Source organism: Columba livia, chromosome 6 (assembly GCF_036013475.1).
Source record: "Columba livia isolate bColLiv1 breed racing homer chromosome 6, bColLiv1.pat.W.v2, whole genome shotgun sequence".
NCBI lineage: Eukaryota > Metazoa > Chordata > Aves > Columbiformes > Columbidae > Columba > Columba livia.
In genome coordinates, this window is record NC_088607.1 from 24,936,023 (window position 1) to 24,959,429 (window position 23,407).

Here is a 23,407-nt window from a genome sequence, read left to right on the forward strand (position 1 = left end):
TTGTCCTATCATTGGTTGTCACTGAGAAGAGCCTGGCTCCATCCTCACGGCACTCACCCTTTATATATCTGTAAACATGAATGAGGTCACCCCTCAGTCTCCTCTTCTCCAGGCTATAGAGACCCAGCTCCCTCAGCCTTTCCTCATAAGGGAGATGCTCCACTCCCTTAATCATCTTTGCTGCCCTACACTGGACCCTCTCCAGCAGTTCCCTGTCCTTCTTGAACTGAGAGGCCCAGAACTGGACACTGTATTCCAGATGTGGTCTCACCAGGGCAGAGTAGAGGGGAAGGAGAACCTCTCTAGACCTACTAACCACCCCCCTTCTAATACACCCCAGGATGCCACTGGCCTTCCTGGCCACAAGGGCACAGTGCTGGCTCATGGTCATCCTGCTGTCCACCAGGACCCCCCAGGTCCCTTTCCCCTGCGCTGCTCTCTAATAGGTCATTCCCCAACTTATACTGGAACCTGGGATTGTTCCTACCCAGATGCAAGACTCTACACTTGCCCTTGTTATATTTCATTAAATTTTTCCCCACTCAACTCCCCAGCCTGTCCAGGCCTCGCTGGATGGCGGCACAGCCTTCTGGCATGTCAGCCACTCCTCCCAGCTTGGTGTCATGAGCAAACTTGCTGACAGTACACTCTATTTCCTTGTCCAAATCATTGATGAATATATTCAATAATACAGGCCCCAGTACTGACCCCTGAGGCACTCCACTAGATACAGGCCCCCAACTAGACTCTGCCCCATTGACCATGACTCTCTGGCTTCTTCCCTTCAGCCAGTTTGCAGTCCACCTCACTACCCGGTCATCCAGACCACACTCCCTCAGCTTAGCTGTGAGGATACTGTGGAAGACTGTGTCAAGTGCCTTGCTGAAGTCAAGGTAGATCACGTCCACTGCTCTGCCATCATCCATCCATCTTGTTATGTCCTCATAAAAATCAATGAGGTTGGTCAAGCATGACTTCCCCTTGGTGAAGCCATGTTGACTGCCCCTAATGACCCTCCTATCCCTGATATGCCTTGAGATGGCACCAAGGATTAGTCGTTCCATCAGTTTCCCAGGGATAGAGGTGAGGCTGACAGGTCTATAGTTACCCGGGTCCTCTTTCTTGCCCTTTTTGAAGAATGGAGTGACATTTGCTTCCCTCCAGTCCTCAGGCACCTCTCCTGTTTCCCAAGACTTGGCAAAGATGATGGAGAGCAGTCCAGCAATGACCTCAGCCAGCTTCCTTAGCACACACAGGTGCAGCCCTTCCAGATCCATGGATTTATGGATGTCCAGATTGCCTAATTGCTCCCTAACCCAGTCCTCATCAACCGAGGCAAGCTCCTCCATTGTCCTGCCTTCATCTGGGGCCTCAGTGGTACTGGGCTACACAGGATAGCCTTCGGCAGAGTAGACAGAGACAAAGAAGGCATTCAGTAACTCTGCCTTCTCTGTATCTTCTGTCACCAGGGCACCCACCTCATTCATCAGTGAGCCTACATTGCCTCTGGTATTAGTTTTTGTCTGCCACATATTGGAAAAAGCTCTTCCTGTTGTCCTTGACCCCTCTTGTCAGGTTTAATTCTAAGGAGGCCTTAGCTTTCCTAGTTGCCTCCCTACACCCTCTGACAACAGCCTTATATTCTCCCCAAGTGGCCAGTCCCTCCATTCCATGACCTATAAACTCTCTTCTTCCACTTGAGCACACCCAGCATTTCCCTCTTTAACCACGCAGGTCTCCTGGCTCCCTTCCTTGACTTCCTATGTGTTGGGATGCTCTGATCTTGTGCCTGGTAGAAACAGTCCCTGAACGCTAACCAACTACCTTGGGTCCCTTTACCTTTAAGCAGCCTTGCCCACGGGATTTCCCCTAGCAATTGCCTGAAAAGGCCAAAGTTTGCCCTGCTGAAATCCGGGGTTGCAATTCTGCTTGCTATCCTGCTCCTGCCACATGAGATCCTGAACTCCACCATCTCATGGTCGCTGCAACCAAGGCAGCCCTCAACCCTTACGGCTTCAACCAGACCCTCCTTGTTAGTGAGGATGAGGTCCAGCAATGTACCTCTTCTAGTCGGCTCCTCCATCCTTTGCATCAGAAAGTTATCGTCAAGGCACTGGAGGAACCTCCTAGTCTGTGGCTGGCTGGCTGAGTAGTCCTTCCAACAAACATCAGGGAAGTTAAAATCCCTCACCACAACCACGGCCTGTGATTGTGAGGGTGCTCTCAGCTGTCTGTAGAAGGCCTCGTCAACTTCCTCACCCTGATCTGGTGGCCTGTAATAGATGCCCAGAATAGTATCACCCTTGCCAGCCTGCCCCTTAACTTTCACCCATAGATTCTCAACTCTCTCTTCATCCGTGCCTGGACAATACTTAACACATTGTAGTTGCTCTCTCACATAAAGAGCAACTCCACCACCACGCCTGGCTGGCCTGTCTTTCCTGAAAAGGACATAGTCATCCATGCCCACATGGATCAGAGATATTTCCTGTAGCTTTCTAGAATAGTTAGCTATCTTCTCTGAGAACTACATTGAAAAAAACAACCAATCAACATTAGAGTCTGAACCATCGTTACACTGTATGTATTTATTGGTAGGCCACTTGCTAAGTGGCGTTGCTCCACAATTTGCTTTGCACATCTTGAAACTGAGCTGTCTTCCATTGTTGCTGAAGTCGTAAATGGACATAACTTCAAACTTTTAATCTAGACCCAGCATTTATACAGTAGATGATGTATCTTTTTGTATATTTGTATAACCATCAGTCTTTTCTGAGAAATAATCTTATTTAGATGGAAGAGGTTCAGTAAAAGAATCTAAGCTAAGGCATATGGAGATGCCAAGCAAGTACAGCACAGAAAACAGGCAAGGGTGACAACATTTTAGCGGTGCTATATAAAGACTAAGAACTAGAATCATTAGAGACGCATACTGGAAGAGTTCTCTTAAAAACTTTCCTTATCAGTAGCCTCAGTTATGTCCTTATTTCTTCTTACTTTCAAGGTTAAATTTTAGACAGCACTGAAGGTGGGACTCATATTATCTGTCTTAGAATGGAGGCTACTTTCAATAACTGTCTCTCTCTTTCCTTGAAATCATGGCATGAATTTCAATAACTAAAAGGAGATCATGGAATCATAGAATCGTTTCAGGTGGAAGAGACTCTCAGGATCATCAATTCAAACCACATCCTAACCTAACTCTACCACTAAACCACGTGCCTCAGAACCTCATCTAAATACCTTTTAAACACCTCCAGGGCTGGTGACTCCACCACTTCCCTGGGAAGCCTGACAACCCTTTCTGTGAAGATTTTTTTTCCTAATATCCAATGTAAACCTCTCTTGACTCAACTTGAGGCCATCTCCTTGCTACTTGGGAGAAGAGTCCAACACCCTTCATGCTACAACCTCCTTTCAGGTAGTTCTAGACAGCAATAAGATCTCCCCTCAGCCTCTTTTTCTCAGGCTAAACAACTCCAGCTCCCTCAACTGCTCCTCATAAGACTTATGCTCCAAGACATCTATTCATAATATTTAGATTGATAAAGTTAGGTGAGATTAACCCCTTTATCAGAGATCTATCGAACATTTCATCCCTGCATCAATGAAATGTCTGATTCAATAAAACTCTTTTTTGTTGTAGTGGTGGTGGTGCTTTGTTTTGTTGTTTTTTGTTGTGATGGTGTTTTTTTCTTGGTTTTTGGTTGGGTTTTGTTTGTTTTGTTGGTTGGTTTGTTTGTTTTTCAGATTGATGGCTACCCTTGTAACTGCAATCATCCTTGTCTAAAAAAAAAAAGAAAATATTAATTGTTGAATTAAATGAAACACAAACAGCAAAATTTTGACTAAACAAATGACAAAAACTGTAATAACTCCATTTTAAACCTTGTGGTAGATGTACTGTACCATTCCCCGTGCGACTGAAACAGCAGCAATACCATCTAGTAATCAGGAAGTTATAGTATTTTTTGAGTACTATTAATACAGTATCTATGTGGTACTGCTGACTATAGCTACCACATTTTAAAATAAAACCAGCTATTATTCTTGATTGTTTCATGCTATGCCCAGATGAAATGCACTACTGTTAGCATAATGGTCTTTTAAAATGTGCCATGTCATTCACACAACTATAGAATTGGGATTACAAAATTAGTTTGAGACACTATTTTTTTTTTCAGAGTATGTTTCAAAGCAGAGTGTAGGTGCACAAATTCCACAGTGGGAGTTGTGTGCTTCACACTGATTGTAACTCATAAGTATTGCTTCTTTCTTCTGGGCTCCATCATTTACATTAGTTTAGATCCATATTGCTCTACACAGAAAAATCCAGTAAGACACTAAAAAGAATACAAGGCAAAAGACACAGTGCACATTACATGCTATAGTATATTAAAGCTTAATTACTACAAGCATATAAAAGGTTGCTCCCAGGAGTTAAGTTCTTTACAACAGCAAATACTAAGTCATGGTCTACAGAATGTGTGTAAGGTATTTTATTGAGGCATAGTCCAAACTAGTTCAATGGTGCTGGTGAATTCAATACAGTTTGAAACAATTAAACTATTCCTTCTGGTTCCAGAAGTGATTATCAGTACAATGAAGCAGGACAATATTCTGGGAGCAAGCAACTTCACTTGGTACAACATTTCTTCATATTGCTCATCATGCCAGCATTAACATGCCTTCACCACAAGATAATATATACTTAAAAGCAAGAAGCGAAGTAGAGGTGCAACAACTGCAGATCCTTGAAGATGCTAAGTGTTGCAGTAACTTCTCTGCAGTTGGATCATATCAATAATGCCAAACTGACAGGAAGCCACCTCTCTTTTCACACATCTACTCAGAAACCACAGGAGAATAAGACTAAAAATAAATAAATATAACACATACAACACACGCAACAGAACAGACGTGGGAAGTAAAGTTTAGAGAATACGATGAAGAAGGAAATGGAAATGTTTGGACAACGAGAATGGGTCTCTAAAGAGCACCATGACAGTCAGACAGAGCACTATAAGCGATTAGAAAAACAAAAGTAGGAGGGGGAAAAGATGAGAAGGGGAGAGGAGAGGATATGGAAGAGCATGCCTGATTCCCTTCATCCAAACCAATAGCAGCAAGAGAGAACATAGGCTAGAGAGGGGCTCACAGCATGGTGTACCAAAAGAAAATGCAGAACATGCCATCCCAAAGGAAAACCAAAACTGGGAAACAAATACATTCAATAACATCTTAATAATTGAGCTTAATAAATGTCATTAAAATGAATGTGACATATAGTACAATCTATCCATGACACTTTCACTGGAACAGTACAAGAGCTTTAATGAGTACTGTATTACGAATAACTGGGCTGAAAACAGGACCAGCATTGCAAAGAATTAAGTATTTGGTTGTTGTTAATGAAAGGTGAGACTACAAGAGAACAGGAACTACTGTATTTTAAGACATGTTTTGAAGAAAGACTCTGGGGAAAGAAAGACATCGATGAAGGTGTGAATATGGAGACAATATGGCAGCACAAGTGCTGGTAAAGACGAAATATACATTGTCATGACACGGTAGAAATGAAAAAAAGGGGAGGGGAGAGGTTAACAGTAAAGTCTGGTTTTGAAATGTAACAATGTGATACATCAATGACTCCACAGGGGACAAAAAAAAAGCCTAAAAAACTTAAACTGTTTTATTTTGTACTTCCTGCAAAGAAGTTAGTGCATGAGACACAAGAACCAATGGAGAGATAAAAACACTATTCTCTCTCCTCTTTGATATTGGGGGCTCATATATAAATACACACACAAATATATATATATACACACATAGACAGATGAATATATATATGCATATATGTGTGTGTATATACAGAGAAAGATAGACAAAGATGTTATCTTCCTGTATTCTTGGCAAGGAATTAGTCCTGAAGTTAGAAGGAGTGGAGGTAGGATTGAGGTTGGAAGGAAAGGTAACGAAGAGGGCATACCGCTTTCGGCTTCTGCAAACGACAAGAAAAAAATTGCAAATCAAACACTTCGATAAGATAACAGCTGACACCAAAGCAAAAGCAAAAAAACCCTTTATTTAAAAGTCTTCAAGGCTCAAAGGTTTTTCTGCTGAGAAAGAGAACAAATATACAGATAGACAAAGAGAAAATTTAACAAGAGGAGTAAACACAGGGTGCAGGAGGGAAGAATCCTGGTTAAGCTTTCCTTCTTGCTTTTTCATGTATAAAAAGGAAAAAAATACATGGAAAAAAGAGAAGAAAAATATCTCTAAAAATGATCTCAGGTGAGTTTGAATGTCTGCATTTTGAACTGATATTTTTTGCTATCTATTCAGCAAGTTCTGCTGGGAATTTTTGATTTGATGGTCCTTTATCATTTTTCTACAGAATAATAAAAATCTCTCTACAAGTGAACTAAGACCATTTTTTAAAGTAAAGTAAATACTTATATCAAAGACACAAAAACTTATTTAAGAAGTGCTTCCTGCTCTTAATAACTGATCATAATATTCCCAGATACTAATTAGAGATGAAGGAATGGCTGACTCATATTGCGACCTGAAACTACTGAAGTACAAACATTAGTAGCTGGTCAGAAACACACTAAATTCAGTCACATTTTGTAAACTCAGAGGTTTCTTTGTAACTGAGCAGCAATTTAAACATTAATAAATATATAAATGTAAAGGGTTAAACAAATCATGGCTATTTTGATTAACCTTCAAGATACCCTGGTGAGAAATAGTTGCATAAAAAGATAAATATACTATAGATACTTTACCCATTATTTGGAAACTAGTTTGTAATTATCATATCTATGACTACATTACCTATATTTAGGCTTGAAAACTTTTAAATTCTGCTTTTAAGGAATCTTGTAAAATTATAAATTGTTTCTAATTAACAATCTAATACTGTCAAAACTTGTTTTCTAGGTGAGCTTACTGTTTTCTGTAGCTTTATTAGGAGTCAGGAAAAAAGGAAAATAAACCAAACTGCAAGCAGGAAGCTCAGCTACTGCTGAAACATACATTAATATTGGCTTGGATAGAGTTCTGATGATTTATAATTACTATTGATCTCAAAATCCCTACAGTAGAGTTAATATAATCTGGCTGTAAAATAGAAAGCTTTAGAAAACCAACATCTAGGAGAATGCCTGGGATGAGAAAGTGCATAGGTAAATGAGTATTTATACCATTTGACATATAATGAAGACTAACAAAATAACAGAAAATTCTGTCCTTGACTTGAAATGGCACTAGAATTTATCCTTAGCACTGAGGTGTAAATGTAGAGTGAACTGGGAAATCTCAGACACCCTCACATTACCACTTGGGACAGCTGCACACACTTCTGAATTCATTTTCTGTTCCTTTAGTTCTGAGTGCAAAATGATGAAGGCAGGTTAAACTAATCTTAAAAAGAAACTCCTGGTGTAAATGAAAAATCAGATATATAATTTACTTATAGAGATATTCTATTACAATTAGTAACAAAAATTAAACTGGTGGGTGTAAGATTTTTCTCATGCCTTAGGCAGAAAGAATGCTTTGAAAATTTCCTCTGCTTCTGAAAATACTGGTCCTAGACCTGTCTCAGCTACAGCTCAAAATACTAGCACTGAATAAAAGGGTGCCGCCTACATAATTGGCTACATTTTAATTTGTATTTATTGTTGCTGCACTAAATCGTAAACTATGTAAAAGCTCTCAATAGCTTTCCAAAATATTAAGCTAAACTATAATCATAAAATAAATCAGCACATATCTACTGTTGGCAATTCTCATAAAAAGTGAAAGCTAAAAGGCTACCATGATCAGTTCAACCTACACTTTTGTGAAAATCACCAATGAAGAACTTATGGTATGAAGTAGAATAAAGTATCTCCAAAATCAACATCAATAAAAATAACTGGTAAGTGACAAATTCATCTTTTTCAAAGACAGCTTGCACTTGCAAACCATGTTATTCTAATTTTTTATCTTAATCCCTCATCTTTTCATTTAATAACACACAAGGAAATCCAAGTATACTTAAGAAGTGAGAAACTGATGTTTTGTTCCACTACTTTTCTGGTTAGACTAGATGCTCCAGCTTAGAAACCCACAAACATGTACTGAAAAGATTTGGGTTGAAGAGCACAGGAGCAAGTAGAACAGTAAGACATGCTGCAGGTAGCTCTGTTGTTCATCCAACAGTGACAATAAAGTTATCACTGGTTAATAAAGTCAGCAGACATCACTGTGGATCACAGTTATAAGAAAATGTGAATATCTAGGCTACATGCTCTCCTTTTGTTACATACATATTCGCAAAATAAAACTGTTAACATCCCTTTGTTAGTAGTGTTTCCTGCAATTTTCAGGCCTTTTTTTTTCCAACCAAACTAATTAATTGTGAACTGTTACCTGAATGGTTTTAAGTAAAAAGAAATATATGATTTTATCACATTGTGCTACTTTTTGTGGCAACCTCTGCATCACCTTGTGATTAAGAACTCAATCCAACTCCCACTGAAGTTAGTGCAAAGAATGCTTATCTGTGAATTATCTGTTATTATTAAAAAAGACTGTAATATTAGCATTTATGTAAGTAAATGACAACTGAAGTAATGACAACCTAATGCTGAGCAGTAATTCTCAGGAGAACCAACAGAAACTAGATATTTTCTAACATTAGAAATACAAAATCTGGTAAATAGTTCCACTGCTGTTACTATTGTGTTTTTCTTTTTTCTAGGAAAAGATGAAACTGTTCACAGAGAAAAGAATAATAAATAATTTCCTTTATGTTAACTAACGTGGAATGAGTTCATTCAATGGAAATTTTTAAGAGGCCATGGCAGCTGGAAACATTTAAGAAAAAATCTGTTATTTCAAAAAAAAAAAAAAAAAAGAAAGGGCATTTCTTTATCAGCACGTGTGAACAAAAAGAATATCCAAGAGCACATACTCCTCTTCACATATCACTTTATAACATAAGAAAGAAACCAACTATAGGGCATGAAAATACTATTTTAAACAGTTGTAACATTGCATTTTCCGTGTCAAATGCCCCACATAGGTTTTATAGATATTTTTAGTAAAGAAAAATGACAACAGATAATAATAAACACTAAAATAAACTTTCAACATTTGGCATGAGCTCAAATGACAGATTTGGTTCCCCTGTGAAGAAAACAATTGCCCTCAAAAGTTTTAGGTAATTAGTGGCCAAAAATAAGGTGAACTAATATGTACTGTTCCAGATTTACTACAGTAGAACAGACCATGGTTTTTGACAGAGGAAAATGAAATTCAGCTCACAGTCAGTAATATTATATTTTTATTATAAGCTCCTCTACATGTTGCAGAGAATATTTATAACATTTTTGTTATGCAAAAGGAATGTCATATAAAGCACTGATGGAAAAGATTGACTCCAATGTTCACTCAGATTTTTATGAATTTTTGTATAAAAAACAACAAGAAATACTTCTTTTCCTGTCTGTGAATATGTACAAATAAAAATGATTTTTTTTTTCATTTTTATTTTTGGTTGAGGAAAGGAGTCAGCCACTTGCTAATTTCAAGGCTAAACTAATCTTTTCCAATTTTATGATGTTATTCATATATGCAAGTTTTGTCAGAATAGATACCATATAAATACACCACATCTTTTTTCCACTTTTCCATTTTCAGTAAAATAAGTTGGACCTCCAGTCAAAACTGATAGACTATGAACAAACACATTGTAAGTTTTTGTTTAAGTAAAAATGAAGCGCTCTTCTGGAGATAGGACATATGTATCACGGTCCCCTCACTTTCTCCTAAATGTTCTGACTTAAATACTTTTAAAGAAGAAGAATGGAGAAGAAGTAAAAGCCTTTCAGCACTATATGAAATGGTGTAATGTGATGGGATGCTAATTATACTCTGAAATGTTTAAAAAATATAGGAATAATTATGTTCATTCTGGAAAAAAAAGCAGGCAAAATTATTGAAAGTGCATTCCAAAACTTCAAAAATTGTAGGCATTGGACATACCTGCTTTCTCGTTTTTCCGATTTGTATTCTATGGCTATCATTAAGAGCTTTAGTTTCGCAAACACCAGTCTGCAAGAAGAGAAGAGACCAAGAGTCAGTTCTTTTTCACAACCAACATCACTTATGGAGATGGCTGCAGGGTAGGTATTTTCTTTGAGAACACATATAAAGATATTTTCCCACTTTTTTCAGTTAGGTTTACACAGAACATATATTAATGTTTTTCCATTTTCTGTTTTGAAGTTAATGAACACATATTGCCTACAAATAAACTTAGAAGCAACTTAACTTCTCTTCCTTGGTTTTCTAGTATTTGATAATCTATCTATATATGTATCTTCCTAAACAGGGAGAAACCAAAAAAGAAATACCAATACTAGCCTAGTCTTAGATATCAATATCTCATTCTTATCTTTAGGAATATTTAAGCGGTAACATAAATAGGTATACATGCCATGTAATTCAACATTAGGATAAATAAGTCTCACTATTTAACTGTACTGTGCAAATGTAGTTCAACTTGATTAAAATGATCTTATTCCTGCTTTTTTCCTAGATAAGGTATGTTTTACGGTCTAATCCCACCTGACCAATAAAATTAAACACAATTAAATTTCGTATTTTGCAAGTTATTAATCACTGGCTACAAAGCAATACTCATTGCCAGGTTTGGTGCATTAAAAACATTGCTCATGCTTACTGCCAAAACACTGAGGAATGCAGTTTTTCATTTCTTTACTCAGAGTCAGGAATTAATAGATGTATCAGAAAGAGATTTGAAACTGATGAAATGCATTACATAAAAACAATACCTAATGCACCTGCATGGCGAAGCTTTAAATGTACTTTAGTACTTTAGTCAACGTTTCCCTGATGTATCTGAATACCATATACAAGTTTTGAACTCTTTGCTTTTGCTTTGTTTACTTCATGATATGATGCTACTTTGTCTTTGAAGGCTCATTGCGTCAAGTATCTGGAAAAGGTTCTTGTCCATCCAGTTTTTAAATAATCTTCTGGCTGAAGTTTACAAGGATTAGCTTCCTGTCCAACAGAGTAAGACGTGGGAAAATAAATAAAATAATAAAATAAAATAAGCTATCAGCTCTATCATGTGCAGAAGCTGAGCATTTGGTATGGGTCTTTTAAGCACTTAACAAAGACCTAACAAAGTTTTTAGCAATAATTTTGTAGAATATTACTCATGAATGGCTGTGAACACAACATTTTTTTCTTTTCCTTAAGAGATCAAGATCTTACAGGGCTATTCAAATGCCAAAATTCCATTCATTCCGCTCTTCTTTCTTTCTTTGAATGAGTGACTTAAAAAATGAACCAACAGCAAATGGGTCTGATTTAACATGTATTAAGTGGACACCTTTCATAGCGTGGCTGATGCACTTGACCCACCACGCCCAGCCAAACCAGCAGAACCCTAAATTACTCCCCCACGACAAATATGCTGTTTCTACTGTTAGGTCAAGTGTGAACCCATAGACGTACTGTCCTCACTAGGAAAATCTTTGGGTCAAGAATGGTGGGCCTAAAACCTGGAAGAAGGTTAGCTTTGCAGTAGTAAATATTAGAAGGCTCCCTAGAAGACTGCACTAGTTCAGGATGGTTTGGTTAGTCTCCTCTTCAATCAGCATCATCTAAACCTGGTCTGACAACATCCAAGTGCACAGAATTACGGGAATTACATTCACGCATTGAAAATATATTGGTAGGAATATATTCACACAGTCCACACACAGAACTATAAATAAAACTTGTGGACTGACAATAACTTCTGTTTGTGTCTAATTCTTCACCCTGGTGTTGACTATTGAGTGTCTCATCCCCACTGAAACAGGAGATGTTTCTGCACTTTCTTTATGCTTGTTATCCAAAGTGTATGGCAGCCTATTTATCCAAAAATCACATTCCTGGACCAGCAATCAAGACCAATAACCCAAGGAAGCAGCACATCTCATTTAGTTTCAGGGTTTTAAAACATCATTGACTGCATGGATTTTAAAAGCTAAATTATGAAAACTATTCTCAAAGTCTGCGTATTTTGTGGGTAGTTCATCACATTAAGCTTTCACAAATGCACGCAACAGACTTTTTGCTGTTCTTTGGTTCTTCTGGAAATTGAATGGCCAGTTCTTACAGCAATGAAAATACCTGTGCACCCAACTCTTTCATATGCAACATTACATTTTAATTTTCAATATGCTTTAATTAACCTGAATTTAATAGAGTTATTAAAACTGCTGGAAAATTTGAGATATATATTTTTTCTTTAATTTAAACTAGGAAAAAGTTAATTAAGCCTCCAGATAATCAAATGCTTGAGGAGAGCTCCAAAGTTCAGTCATGTTTCTAAATGTCAATAAATGCCCTTTCTTTATGATTATTTTGTCTCAGCTCTACCAGCACAGTTAAATGAATGTCAGCTGTCAAATGCAGTCTCAGCCACATGTTTCTAAGACCTTCTGTAAAAACTCCACTCTGACAACAGTTTGGTGTGGAGATAGAGTTTTCATTATTGTAGTCAGTATAAGCACAAATTATCTTTCATTCTCAATATAACACACATTTCTAGAATACCTTATGAGATTTTCTATTTCAGGATATTCAGGCAAAAATTTTTATTTACAGTAATAAACATTTTCCCTCCATAACCTAGTAACAGTCTGGTTAAGGAGTGGAGGGAGAGGTTGTGAGCCTCTCCATTTTTATTAGCACTGTTATTACATTAGAAAATTGAAAACTGGGCTCTGTCATAGCTACATCGCAGAAAAAGACAGACATTTAAATGGATAACATTTGTCTGACAGTTGTTTCTCCCTCATTCTTATGCCATAACCTATGTTTATGCTACTGTAAAAATCAGAAGCGGGAGAAGTGAGAGGAATTAAAGCAAAATCATTCTCCTTTACATACGAGATGATATCTTTTTCCTCTATTTCCTCCTCTAAGAATGGAGTTTGCAGAATATTTTCTATTTTATCTAGTTAGATATCAAACTCTTCAGAGCAGAGTCTGTTTCTTTTTAAGCATTTCAACAGTGCCCAGCAAAAGCTGTCCACAGCCTTTGGTGCCTTTTGGTACAGCTGTAATGAAGAACAATGCCAAAAGAAGAGGAGATATGGCTATTATAGTGTTAAACTATCCTGACTATATTTGTAGCCACAGTATTGTGCATACAAATCTCCCATTAAGAGAATTATTCTAGGGCAAATATAAGAATTTTCAGTCTCTAGAAATAAATCTGTAGCATGGCTTAAGCTATGCTTATATAGTTGTCCTGGATTTGTTAAAAACAAGACCGGTTCTCTTTTAGTGATATTTCTTTCCGCTAAGTTCTTCTAGGTGGCTGTACTTTTCTGAGTTTTAGCCTGCATATTTTTCCCAGGATGCTGTACTCGGTGCTGATAAGAGACCAATGGAATGCTGAAGAAGCTCGTGTTTAGATTTATTACTATGGTAGCTAAGAAAAGACTGATAAGTTTTCCCATGTTCTGTTGTGAGAGGGGCGTGTTTGAGGAGGGGTGGTTGGAACAGGTGACTAGAACTGACCAACGGAAGTATTCCATCCCATAATCACTGTACCCCCTATATAAGGTCACACTCTCTTCGACCATGGCCAGCATCTAGACAGGACCCTGTCTGTCTGCCTGTGATCCACAGGTCTTAGGCCCTGCATCCCTGCAAACAGGTTCTGGTTTGCTGTGAAGTCCCGTCCATGACTTCCAGGGGGCCTGGCCTGCACCTGCTGGAGCCGCCAGCTCTGCACACCCAGCTCCGCCGCTGCTGGAGCGACACCAACTCCACATCGAGCATTTGAGATTGGTTTTGCATATTTTATATATATATATATGTATTCTCCATTTATTAGTAGCATTTGTAAAACCCCTTAAAACTCTCCAACTTGAAGTCTAAGTCTCTCTTCTTTCCCCTTATCTTTCTTATCATCTTTCTGATCTAAAGGAATGGGTGACGGGAAGTAAAGGGGATAACAGAGAGCGTCTGCCACGGTTTATTGCCACCTTGCCTTAAACCATAACAATAGTACATGCTTCAAATACTCCTTTTTCATTACAGAATAGACATCTTTTTTCTGACGTATTTCACTTGTTAAAATTGATTTGCAATCAGCTCTACAGAGTTCTGGGTATCACACTACTTATCTGACTCCACTACATCTTTTTCAATTAATGAATTGTTTCCTTGGAAAGGGACATAAGCCAAGACAGTGATGCTGACAATCACTATTCAAAGAATGGGAATCAGAAGAAACAACAGAACAGCATTTATGAGTAAATGATTCAATTTAAATGGATGATTGATTAATTTGTTCAACACCAAAAACATTTATGCTTTCATTTACTATCACTTAATTCCAAATCTCTTCTGAAAACAGGCATTACAATGTTTGGAATACTTCCATGCAGTGGTTGCTTTAATGTTTACTTTATTGGATTCCATCTGATGTAGCAACATTAGGACTGTAGCAGAGTCAAAATATCTCCTGCAGAAACCCTAGATTTCACTTGAGAGAAGGCAAATACTTATGCATATTAATATGTACTTCTACTTACTCACAAACTGCAGGGAAGGACAAACCCACAAAGGCACTAGACAGATACTCTGTATACATTTCATTTGCAACTCCTTCCAGGTAGTATTTCTGCCACGTATCCTCTTCAATCTAAAACAAAGAAACAGAGGTCTGAGTAAAACCAAAAGTTTTCTTTAAAATTTACAAACAACTGCTTAAACATGAATCAAATTTTAACAAATAAGTCAGTAGACTATTATGGCAATTAATATTGCTTATTTTTACAGGATTTCCTGGAATGCCAAAAATAAAGAGTCCACATAGTCAGTCAATCAAGGATCCTATGTAAAAATAATTCACTCAATTCTTGGCAAGCATACTCAGCATGAGGTGATATAAGTTTGTAGAGAGACTGAGGAAAAAAAGTTTCTCAATTTTCTCTTTTTGAAAATTCTCAAGTCAAATGCTTATGTTATATTGTTCTTTGAGCCTAACAACATTTCAGTTATTTTCACCTTGTTTAGAAACTGATTAGCAGTCAAAATTAATTATTTAAAACTTGTTTTTTTCTTCTCTGCATCTATAACTGACAAGGAAATATGAGAAACATATATTGAAACCATTTATTCAGCGGTCATCAGTGCTTTAAACAACTGGAGAAAACTTTTACTGCTAAATTCAGAGATATTTTCTTGTTGAAGGTATGAAGTCAGAGATACTACAGGACTAAGATCAAAAGCTCAATATATTTGCCTAAGCAGAAGTTTCTAATGATACTTGAGATGTAAAAGCAATCCCATGATCCCACGTATCTTGCAGCTGCTGCCTTGAGGTCTGTGGATGCTATGTCATAACTATAAAGCTTTATAACATCTTTCAATAGCATCAAACACCTGTATGAAAGTAACTGGATCAAGCTGCTTAGTATCCATCAGCAGGAATAGCACTATAATTCAGAAGAGCAAATGCAAAGCTAGCTGATGTGATTGGAAATACGCCACATGCTGAAGCTGTTCACTGTTGAAATCCCAGTTCTCCATACTGTAGTTTGTGCCCTCATCCAAAGTTTGTTTGAAATCTGACTTTCATTCCCAGTGAGACCTTCCTAGGCAAACTAGGGAAACCACCACAAACATGCAGCTTGAAATATGTATGACTTCACACCAAACAGTTGTTTCCCTATTTATTACATCACATTAAAAAAGAGCAAAAATTTCAATCAGGATGGGACATTCCTACATGTAATTATTTCTTTGGTTTTATTCACTAAGTGTGCTACCCTGTTTCCCTGAAAATAAGACAGCGTCTTATACTAATTTTTGCTCCAAATCTTATTACTTTTTTACTTGTAGAGCTGCCTGGACAGTATTTAAATTGACTTTTTTATGAACTGTAACTAGGGCTTATTTTTGGAGTAAGGTTTACATTTCAAGCATCCTCTAAAATCCTGAAAAATCATGCTAGGGCTTATTTTCAGGGAAACAGGATATATAAATTGTGTGAACAGAGAAATTCATATTTGCAAGAATCATACACAGTGCCAAAAATGTAGGTATGACAATACAGTATATATAAAATTAGAGAGAAACATGTCAATTACCTCAGACTAGCAAAAATAATGTGATATATTTGTTTTCTTTACGTTACCACATTTTCATTAACCAGAGTCTATACAACTAGATACTAAATAGGAAACAAGTAAAGAGAAAGAGATTAAGAGATCAGAGATTTTAATTGTTTTAATTAAGGTGCATGATTTTAGAGATAATGGAAACATTTGTCTTTTAATTTAGTTTATGTCTAAAAGCTACATTTTATTCTTTACAAAAAAAATAAAGAAACTTGTAGCTCCACTGTTTAGGTAGCCCCGTTATACTCTTCATCTTACAGGCAGGAAGTGAAACAACATTGAGTTTATATGTGAAGGCCAAAAAATTGACATAGGGAAAATTGGGTTAGTTTTTGGTTTTGTTTTGTTTTAAACTATTGGTAGAGAATTACAAAGCTACCTGAAAGGCTGAAGTACCAAATACTGACTGATTTGAGGAGGACTTGGTTAACTACATATATCTTAAACATTTCATAATCATTCCTTTTCTGATATACCCAGCTTTTACCAAAACTCAGTCTACCTTGTGTAAAGAGATGAAGGTACTAATCCTTCAGGAAAAAGAGCTGTAGACAGGCCAAGAGAGTGACAAAAAGGATGCTTCAGGAACATCCATCCTCATAAATTACTGCAGGGAAGGCTCAAGTGCCTTAATCTCCACTGTTGATGTTTCTTGTCTAGAGTCCCAGAGCCAGTGTAATAGCAACCAGTTAAGTATGAACCAGAATTTATTTTCCCACTGCATAAAGAACTCTCAGCATTTCAGAAACTCTTATCAAATAATTAAGTTCAATAAGACAAACAGCTTACTACTGCTTTAAAATTTTGTACAGCTGCATTACCTCCTATGATGTCAAAAGCCTTGGATAATACCCTGTCAACGATTTCAAAGGTATGAAATAGCTCATGGCAGCAAAACATGTATATTCTTTATGGTAAAAGCATTATAGTATGGTTAGTAAGAGTGTGAGTTTTTTTATGAGCAAATATTTGAAAGAGCAATATAAATGTACATTTCTGTCGGTATTCAAGAAAATAAATTAATACGAGGGAAGAAAGTGACTTGGGTAAATGTATCCAAATTAATTTTTCAGCTGTTCAGCAACAAATCAAATTGAAAAAAGCACCTTTAACCAACAATTTATCTTTGTCTCTTGTGCCGAACTACAGCTGTTTTAAAAAAACGTTAAAGCAACAAGTTCTTGCACAACATACAAGGCTTAAAGGAAATCTCACCATGTAAATTGAAAAGGATAAAATGGATAAAAATTTAAGATGTGAAAAAATAAAGCACATCCTCTAACCACCAGACAGCTCAGGTCTGCAGCCAACAACATACTGTATGTATTTATAATGTAACCAGCAACTGGCTTTCTACCTCCTATATTTATAAATGAACTCATGCCTACATAGATGTCATTCAAGACTTTTTTCTGGATATAATTCTATTTTGCCTTTAACTGGTTTGTTTAGATGATTGTTTCATTAGTTGTACTTATTATTATTCTACTCTAAATTATGCTTCTAAACAAGGTATAATCAGATGAAAATGTTAAGTGTTTAACAAAACTTTTAGGCTAAGTAATTCATATTTTTAATTTAAAATTAAATCTTTAGGAACTATTAAAAATTATATGTTTTAAGAAATAAAATGTATACAGCACAAGCTGTAAAAGTAAACTACCTTTTAAAAACAAAAGCTATAATAGTTACATAGTCGCCTTTATTCCCCAAGAGACTAGAACAGATTTTTCTTGTTCCTTCTTATACATTTTTATTAGAAACTTAATATTTTCTAGAAGTTTGAAGTTATATTTCTGTATTCCATATTCAAGTTCCAAATCATGAAGCTTACAAAACCCCATAAAATAAGAATTCTATAGAAATGCAGTGATGTTGCTCTTCCTACTCCTTTTCTTTCCTTTTTTTGGAGAGCTGTCTTCATAGTCACTTCCCCTGCCTGCAGTTCCATAAGTCTCTGCCTCTTCTCTAACATTTCATGAGAGATGCATTGCTGGCATACATACTAAGCACAACGAGTAAAACTGAGTTTATACTATACATTGACAGGACATAAAGTAACAGCCACACTAAAAAGCTTCAGAAGGAGAATTACAGCTGAGCCTCTACAGTTGCAGAGGCCCATGTCAGGAGTACAGTATCACAGCAGTGTATATAAGAGCTAAAGCTCTGCTAATTTTCCAACTTAAAGAAGCATTTTCACACTATGTGCACACATAGCTTGTATTGAAATGCTATAATCATAATAATGCTGAGATTTTCAAACTCTTTTACAATTTAAAAGAACCTCTTCCCTCTAACAGCCTGATCCACAGCCTTTTCAAACCACTTGAACCTTCTTTACTGATCCTGACATGCTTAGGAACATTTTCTGAATAACACCAAAGCAGAAACAACAATCTGTTTTGATATAAGGCTTTAAGTTCAAAAAATATAAATCAAAATAAATGTCATGTTATATCATTATTATGTTATAATATTATATTATGAAAGAAAATGTATTATAGTGTTATGTTACATTACTAAATAATAATTTTCTATTATATTATTATATATTATTTTAGAGTATAATATAAATTCAATTGGAATTCGGTATGACACAAATGTCTCTTAGACCAAAAATTTTCTAATACTAAAAAAATACGAATTCTACAGCTACATTGAAAGGCCTTGTATAGTATTTTATAGAAGTTTGCATTTTCTGTCTTACAGGCTGAGTAACCCATTTGGATATTCACCATTTTTTCCCCATGTTAAACTAGTCAAAAGGTACTCTTTCAAAAGAATGTTCTAAAGAACAGAAGGATTCTTCTCCTGTTGAGAGACTGTCAGGCAACCAGTTGCTCTAGGTCTGGAGAAGGAAACAACTGCAAGAATAAATTGCGATGTGGAGATGTTCCAAATTGTATACTCCCTGACAAGTGGGCTGCAAACAATCAAGTGAAATTTCTTCCATAGAAATGGTTTCACCATTCAGAGACCATGTGGGATGCTAAAAGGGATTTGCATTGTGTTATTCTCCACCACACACAGAATCATATCACATTTTTTATAATCTTTTTATTTATTTATGTGAAGTTTGCAAATGTTGCTGATCAGCAACTCTTTATGTACAGAAAACAGATAAATTGCAGGCTTGGTAAAGTAAGAGTAATGATAGCAAGGACATGTTTTTAATTTATTGCCTATTTTGTGGCTTTCTCTTAGATTGACAGCACCTGGGGTTGGAAAAAATATACCAGTACATTACTGATTTCTCCTTTCTACTTTATTCCCCTGTTTTCTTTAGGCAAATGGTTTTGCTTTGGAGGAAGGAACTGCAGATCAGACCTATAGTTAAGTGGTCAGCCTTAGTCAAGGACCAAGAAAGGATTGGAAAAAACCTAAGTAATTCAGAACTCAGTAAGCAAGTTTCATAGATACCAGTTACTGTTAAATTAACCTTCATGAAGTGATCTGAATATTTAAGATATGTTCTGTTCGGATACCATCAAATATTGATTAATGGATTTAAAGAATTGCTGATATTTGGGATGCTATAAAATGTTATTATAAGATATAAGGGACTAAGGATGTTCTTTGTATTTTATATCCACTTGAACAATGACGTTTTCCCTGTAATTTCAAAGAGAGAGATGGTTACCTGCCTGATATTTTTTGAGAAGCAATACCTGCTGATCTGCTAGAATAAAACAATTATGAAGAACAGTGTTCAGTACTGCTTTCTTAATTCTTTGGGTCTTGTAAGTTATCCTGAGTTTTAATAGAGTAAGTTTCCACAGATAAACACAAACAGTTTCTCCCCAAATCCATGTCAGTAAGGTACTAATTTCGAAAATCCTTAAACTGAGAATAATTGTTTAGGACTCACTGTGTTCTTGACTAATTTAAGCCTTTTAATGGTATTTTAAAGTCTGCTGCTGCAGTTAACCTCAAAAACTGAATCCCTAAACCAATCTGATTCTTCAAAATGTGCATTTACTTTCCTTTAAAATACTTAACCATAAGTTGAATGATTGTCATCCAGTCCACCTCTGGACTTACTAATACTTATCTACACATTAAGAGTAAGTTGCCAAAGCCTAACTGTTAATGTAGAGATAAAAAAATCTTTCCCATATTCACTTACAAAATGGATATTTCACAGGTCAGTTGCCTAAAACAATGGGGAATATTTAAATGTTATGTAAACTTTATAGAAATAAAAAGAGAGGTGAATTTGGGGTGAGTTTGGTTCAAGATGGGACTAATCAAACTTACCACAAATGTCATTCAGTAAAACTATGAAAGTTATTTATCTGGTTGTGGAATTTATACCTTGATTTTGGCGTGAAAATTTTGTTGTGCTTGCAAAGACGAAAAACAAAGAAAAACCTACAATAGTTTCAATTCTACAGTTATAAATTAATTTTGTTGCTGCAAATAATTTCTGGTCTACAGTATTTCAGGTCCTGACAGCAGAATCTGGATACTTGTATTTTGTGCTTTTGTTTAGTATGGACTAACACCTTTGAGACATAGAGAATAGATTTCATTTCTGTGAAAACTTTCCTGAGGTAAAGATTTTCTTGTTAGTTAAACATATTCCATCAGAAAGCATAAATCTACCTTTACTAAGCATTGTGGATTCCAGGAACCCAAATGTGCTAGTTTAGTTCTGATATGAGAGACTGACAGCACGCTTTACCTCTGGTTCATCAAAACCTCTGTGGATAAACTGCCAGCTTGAGAAGTTAGGAACTCAGATCATAGAATCACAGGATGGTCTGAGTTGGAAGGAATCTTTAAAGATCTAATTCCAACCCTCCTGCCATGGGCAGTGACATCTTCCACTAGATCAGGTTGCTCAAAGCTTCATCCAACCTGACCATGAACACTTCTAGGGATGGGGCATGCCATTCCAAGATAAAACCTTTATTTTGTACTGGAAAATGCTTGCTTGGTAATAAAAATTGTAAATAATTAAGTGGTAAAATACTGCTTTGGAATGAGGAGATGTGTCTTTGCTGGCAGATCAATCAAAGCAGAAGTTAATGCCACCCAATATTTATAATAGAATAGAATGCAGCAGGAAACTGCAGTGAGGTGCAACATGAGAATGCTGGAAGGCATGAAGTACACAAACACAATTACAGTGAACCACTTCAGTGCAGGAAAAATAAGCAACAAAACCCCTTGATATTATTTGGTGCTGCTATCATTTATTCTTTTCCCTTTTCCCTCCTCTCATTTCTTCCATGTTATTCCCATTTTAATTTAGCCTCATACAGAGGCCTCCACAGATCTTACATAAGGTATAGCTGCTGAATGAAGACACAACAGTTGATCAAGGACAACTCTATTCACCTTTTTTCATTTGGACCTCCTTCTTTACTCATCAAATATTGTACACCTCAAGCACATTACCATACAGTGAAAAGAACTTCTGCACACTTTCCCTTACAGAAAAAGAGCATCTGTCTTTATGAAAGACGTTTTCCTGTACCACCCTAAGGAGAAGGCTTTGCAGGTCATTCTGTTATTTTTATCCCTGAAGTTAAATAACTAACAGTCTTCAAGCTGATACCACAACAAGACTAAATGTATCTATATCTCCCAAGTTCCTCTCTAGTACTGTTAGCACATGATTATCTTCCCCTGACTATGCTGCACTGCAGTTTTGTCTCCTGGATGGTCATAAAACAAATCACACACTGATGCAATAGCTTAAATGAAGAATAACTGGAAAATGACACAGTATATCCCGAGAGAAGAAATCTAATTTCCATCTGCATTTTTTTTTTAAGTCACAATGCTCCTCTGCTTTCCTCCATCTATATATAGATACAATATTGTTATCAGCAAATATATTTACATAATACAGTCATTTCCTAGTGATGAGACATGATGACACAGAGGTGAAAAAATGATGTGCATCTTGAAAGCACAACCATTAGTATTTTCAGGAAAAATACTAAATCCTTAATACACCCAGTCTTACCCCCTGGCAGTATAATATCAGGACCTCTCTAGTCCTAACTGATCTATCTTATTCATACCATTTGCTTCTCAGTGTAATGATGTAAATAGTTACATGAAAGAGATTTGAGTATATCTGAACCCCATAAGGCTGTATAATCTGCTGTCAAGATCTAAGTCTCACTATCAAGACAGAGAACTAGTTCTAGAATTGTAGTATGACCTAGGTTCTTTCATTGTATTTTGCAAGGGAAGAGGGAGAGGATGGTTGGGTGTCTTTATAAATATTAAAGAAGTGACAGAATGAAAATTCTTCATAGCACAATGAAAGCAGCTGTAAAGTCTGCTCCCTAACACTGAATAAGCTGAGTTCATCACCACCAACGAAAGAGCATAAAATAGTTCAAAGCCTCTGAGAATAATTTCAGATGTCTGGAAGAAGACCATCTATTTGATATTTTAGACACTTTTTTACTTTGATAAACAACCCTACCTAACTGAATTAAAATAATAATAAAGCACAGTAAATTAATATGTTAATTCTATTCATTATGTTTCCAGAACAGCACTTGAATATTTTAGTTCTTTTATTAAGTGATCTTGCTTTACTCTAACGGCCTTCTCTTTGTTCAGCATACGTGTCCCAGTATGCAGTACTTTATCTAAGTGCATGCAATTCAGAATTTCTGAAATATCTTCCCAAAATTATACAGTTCCTATAGAAAATGAAATAAAGTGTTGTGTAACCAACATGGAAGTTGTTACCTATTTAGTTTCTAAAGTACACATAAAATTTTCTCTTCCAAGATGCCCAGAACACCATGTAAAGAAATGGTTTACAAAAACTAGAAAATAACATCTTCCCTGAGGAAATTTCCTTGAGCCCTTTCCAAGCTGTTTTCATCAACTTACATCTAACACAAGGACTCCTGCCTCCCCCTAGGCTCAGAAGGCTTCCAGGATTTCCTGACATTTAATTTTACAATTCTTTTCTCCACAGCCTTATTTTTTTGGTTGTTGGTTGCTTCTTTCTCCTAATAACATAGATGAAAATAAAAGGAAAGTACACATAGAATATTCTTGCTTGGTAGTTGAAAATAAATTGTACATTGAAACCAATGTATTTTAAACATTTCTTCATATTCACCTACCATGCCCTTTCAGTCCACCAAAATTACTTGTGTGAATGTCTTGTTTTTATTATGTCTTTAGATACAGATATCGAAATCTGACAG

At 36.3% G+C, this 23,407-nt stretch overlaps 1 protein-coding gene across 35 annotated transcripts in view; it reads right to left on the reverse strand.

The window, feature by feature from the left end:
* Positions 1-23,407, reverse strand: part of KCNMA1 (potassium calcium-activated channel subfamily M alpha 1) — a 480,013-nt gene that overhangs the window by 118,351 nt on the left and 338,255 nt on the right. For 18 of the 35 annotated variants that reach the window (XM_065068524.1, XM_065068532.1, XM_065068527.1 and 15 more), the window contains 3 exons: positions 14,625-14,734; positions 10,039-10,107; positions 5,990-6,001 (listed from right to left, as the gene is read on the reverse strand). In XM_065068524.1, coding sequence (XP_064924596.1) covers positions 5,990-6,001; positions 10,039-10,107; positions 14,625-14,734 — 191 coding nt within the window. The remainder of the gene's footprint in view (positions 1-5,989; positions 6,002-10,038; positions 10,108-14,624; positions 14,735-23,407) is intronic. The other 17 variants (XM_065068525.1, XM_065068523.1, XM_065068529.1 and 14 more) reach the window with 1 other exon arrangement.